The 4,338-nt window shown below is 44.9% G+C and overlaps 1 protein-coding gene across 1 annotated transcript; it reads left to right on the forward strand.

The window, feature by feature from the left end:
• Positions 1–211: 211 nt before the first annotated feature.
• LOC106818231 (hemicentin-1-like) lies at positions 212–2,742 on the forward strand. Its single transcript, XM_014822956.1, has 3 exons — positions 212–257; positions 1,080–1,274; positions 1,685–2,742. The coding sequence occupies exons 1-3, from the start codon at positions 212–214 to the stop codon at positions 2,740–2,742; spliced, it is 1,299 nt and encodes a 432-aa protein (XP_014678442.1).
• Positions 2,743–4,338: the final 1,596 nt, after the last annotated feature.

Genomic DNA, 4,338 nt, shown 5'->3' on the forward strand with positions numbered 1-4,338 from the left:
TACCACGGTAAAAAGAATCATTTATGAGTATGATGGCCAACCATAGTCAAGTCTTTGTTTTACACATCCAAATAACCAAATCTACATAAACAATTCTCCTCTGTAAAATTAAACCAGCAAACATTGAATGAATATTTATATGTTTTCCTAACTCTCTACGTAGATATTGCGCCCAGGCATGCCGACTGAAAGGAGCTGGCGGGGGTCAGGCATGACGTACAAGCAAAGGGACAGCAAGACTACTGAACACAGCTCCAGTAATAGGGTTAGGGTGGCATCCTGGGCAGAAACGCAATTAATGCGTCTGATGAAATTTCTTATTTATATTGGCACACGTAAGTACGTCATTATATCGCACTCAGTTCCTTATTCTAATCAAGATTACGCTGCATATCATGCGGGATGCGAAATAAGACAAACATTTACCGACCGGGTTAAGAATATTCATACCGATAAACTTAAACGGTGCGTTGGAACGCGTGGTACGCGCCTGCTGATCACAGCATTATATGCTTACACTTGTATAGGCAACCGCACCCATGTTTACAGCGACCTCTCGTCTTGGCTGTGTGAGTGTAGAGTAGTGTCCTTCTGCGCAGCCACGATCTGTTGTCGACGAAATACAACACGCCGTCATCCCAGAAGCATTACACTAACCGGTCGTTTCTGAATGCGAAATTTTTCGGATATATTGTTTTTTTTTGGTTAGTTGGACGTGTTTTTTGCGCATACGCTGGAGGGGCAAAAGACACGTACAATAGTCCGTGAACGGACAAGTTCGTTGACTATTTTTTCATCGATAGCGAGATGACTGTACGGGTGATGTGTGCACCTTAAATGCTCGGCTCACAGATGTAAATAATGATACTAACAGGCTGATAAAGTCTGTTGAAAAGACGAAACCAGACGGCTATTAGGAAAAGCTCCGCGCTCAGTTTACTCTCGCGATATTTGTGCGCTATTGAGACTTGGATCGACCAGATACATACGGCCTCTACGTCAAAACATTCAGACATTTCCGAAGAATTGTATAACAATGGCAGCAGTGAAACTAGTTGCGGTGTGTGTCTTGTGCGCAGCTTTAGCGGCGGTGAGGACGCAGTTCCTGCAGCATCCATGTGACACGGAGGCAGTTGAAGGATCTAATATTACCATGTTCTGTGAGCTTAATCTGACGCTTGATAGTAGCGATGAAGGTCAACCATGGGTGGACTGGTATCGTGACGGTTACCAGATTTCAATCGAGAATGAAGACAGATACAACTACATCGATGGTAATAATTCGGACACGGGGAATTTTAGCATACAAATATCAAACTTACAAGTTGATAAAGATGATGCAGCGTTCTAGCAGCAATATGAAATAGAACCTGAGAATAGCTCTGATTCTAACACGGGTCGGGTAATTGTGCTTGTGTCACCACAGGCAGTTGATATGTTTCCGATCCCTTCACCACCGGATGGAAAGCTACAGTTTTTCTGTGTATCACACAGCAGCCAGCTGCCAGCGTTACGTGGTGGCTGAACGATGAAGACATCACCATTCACGCAAAGCAAACACACGAGCCAGGTTTAACAAACAAGACATTCACAACTGAGAGCACGCTGCGGTACAGGGTTTCATCAGAGCATAATCACAAAGAACTTCTCTGTCGAATTTTCATCCACGAGTACTTACCTGTAGAGGGAATAACCAAGACCCTGTACCTGAGAGACACTGTGACCATCAGCAGCAGCAGCAACCCTACTGGCAATGACGTGTCTATCTCGCAAAACACGAACCTGACGTTACACTGCAATGCAGATGGCTATCCAGAACCAACATACGCATGGTTCCACAACCTCAATCGGATTCGCGTCTTGGGAAACACGTTGGTCATCGAGCAAGTTGCGCTTGACGACAGAGGATTCTACTCATGTCAGGCGAATAGTGCAGTTGGGAAATACATGTCGAGCAACATGATGAATGTGAGCGTCGCAGTTCCAGCTGCATACGCCTCGATGACGGTAGACCATTTCGTTGCTCATGGCGCGGTGACGATAATCTCAGGACTGCACGGCGTTATGTGTTTTACACGTAAAAGCTTTCCCGGCGGAAAGGTAACCTGGCGACTCGGTGACAGAGAGGTGAAAACGGCGATTACTTTGCATATCTATAACGACGACGGAACTATAGCGACGTACAGCACACTGACGGACATATTCACCAGTGCTGACGACGGCGAAACGCTAACCTGCCACGTTGACATCCACGAATTATTTCAGCCGCTGTCGGTCGAGCTGCAGCTTGATGTTCAGTACATGGGTGAAGTGAGAGTGAGCGGCGGCGATGAGAGGGGTAACGTAACTCTCGAGCCCGGCAACCCGCTGCGGCTGCTCTGCACTGCGAACGGAAACCCAGCGCCATATTTCTCCTGGCTGCACAATAAGACGCTGGCCGTTGGAAACGGTAGCAGTAGCTACGAGAAAGAATCGGTAGGCTTTGACGACACGGGCGTCTACGAGTGCGCGGCTCGAAACAACGCCGGTGTTTTTATTTCGAATGAAGTGGCTGTGTCCGTCATTGCGTCGGATAGCCTGGATATTGGCCGCATCATAGCCTACGTCATATTCAGCTTATTTATCCTTATTGCCCTCATCGACGTTGTCGCCATTTGCATGCGAAAGAGAGCCAAGGCACGGGCAAGTACTGAGCCAGAAGAGGGTACCACGGACGACGATAACAGCATTGTAATCGCCTAAGTAAGTGTCGCCTAAGAAAAAAAAATTAAGAAAAACGTCAAGGCGAAAACAACTGACGCTGTAGTATGACTGGTATATGTCACGGGGAGCCTGCGGATCTCTTATCGGGCGGATTTTGATGAAATTTTTTGGACAAGTTGGTCTTGGGCCAAGAACCAGTCGATTAGAGATTTCGGTGGTGATCCGAATCCGGACCTAGATTCAGGATTTTTTGGTGGGGGGGGGAAGACTTCGGACGCATTCAAAATTCATCAAAAAAAATTCTGGATCTTTTTTCAAATTTCTGAATATTCCATCAAACTATATATTGGGTGTACCAGCAGGATGCATGGGGGACTGTTACGATGTGGCGGAGGTTTGCTATCTCCGATTGCTCTTGTATTATGATATTGTATCGAAGTTCTACCGTTATATTGTGATGAAATTATAGTTATTATATTGTGTGGCAAGGTTAATGCATATGTCGCCATTTTGAAGTGATTTCCTGGAGCAAAGAGAAGCAGTACAACAAGCAGATTTTTCGTGAGAAATTATAATGAGGCAAATATTCCTCAGTGCATATAATCGCTACATTCATGCTGAGAAACGTGTTATTTAGTGGAACCGCGCTCTTCAGATATAGCTTGTATAATTGTAACAACAGCGAAATATTATATGTACACATGTATGTTTGATAAATGAATAGGCCTAGGTACGCGTGCGTGCGTATACGTCTCTCTGTGCGCGTGTGTGATTATGTATGTGTGAGCGCGCGCGCGTGTGTGTGAGTGCATGCGTGCGCGTGTGTGTGTGTGTATGTGTGTGTGTGTTTGTTTTATTGCATATCATATAATTAAACACATGGTGATAAGAATATGTGAGTACACGTGTATGCATTGCTATTTTCCTGTTCGACTCTGATCCAGGGCAAGACACCACATTAAGTGGCAAGAAGAACAGAATGTTATACTATCACTACTACTACTATGGTGGGGGAAAACAAGGAGTGTTTACACGAAAAGCGATAACGCGATAAATAGAATATAATAATCAACGCGGTTATGTACAAGTGGTCAACTTAATATATGAGGAGATTTGAATAGAATGAATAGTCTAAGTTGTCGAAGAGAGGAATATTTACTTAGAAACGAGTTGCATAAGATGATGCAATTATCGTACCAGCCACGGGTTGCATCAGCAGGTGAAAGCGATTGCACGGGCGAACAAAATCTGCGTGTGTTTTGGCAACGCGTGCTAAACAACTAGGACACGCGTTAACTGTGTAACGCCTGTCGTACCGTAGTCGGTTACCTCTAGGGCCACTACAATGATAATTATTATGACTTTGGGATTGCACTGACGGTAAGGTGCTTGTAAGCTCAGGCTATCATTTTCACTAATGTACTTATGCGTGTTTTACTGTATATATATATACCGAGAGAGAGAGAGAGAGAGAGAGAGAGAGCGAGAGGGAGACATTCGGCGCAATAATATAATATATATATATACAGATCTTTCCGCGCTCTTTCTCTCTTTCCCTCTGTCCGCGCTCTCTCTCGCTTTTTACCTTTATCTCATTACCTATATCTTTCTCTCTCGTTCGCGCTGTCTCTCTTC

This window comes from Priapulus caudatus, unplaced genomic scaffold (assembly GCF_000485595.1).
Source record: "Priapulus caudatus unplaced genomic scaffold, Priapulus_caudatus-5.0.1 Scaffold2103, whole genome shotgun sequence".
In the NCBI taxonomy this organism is placed as follows: domain Eukaryota; kingdom Metazoa; phylum Priapulida; class Priapulimorpha; order Priapulimorphida; family Priapulidae; genus Priapulus; species Priapulus caudatus.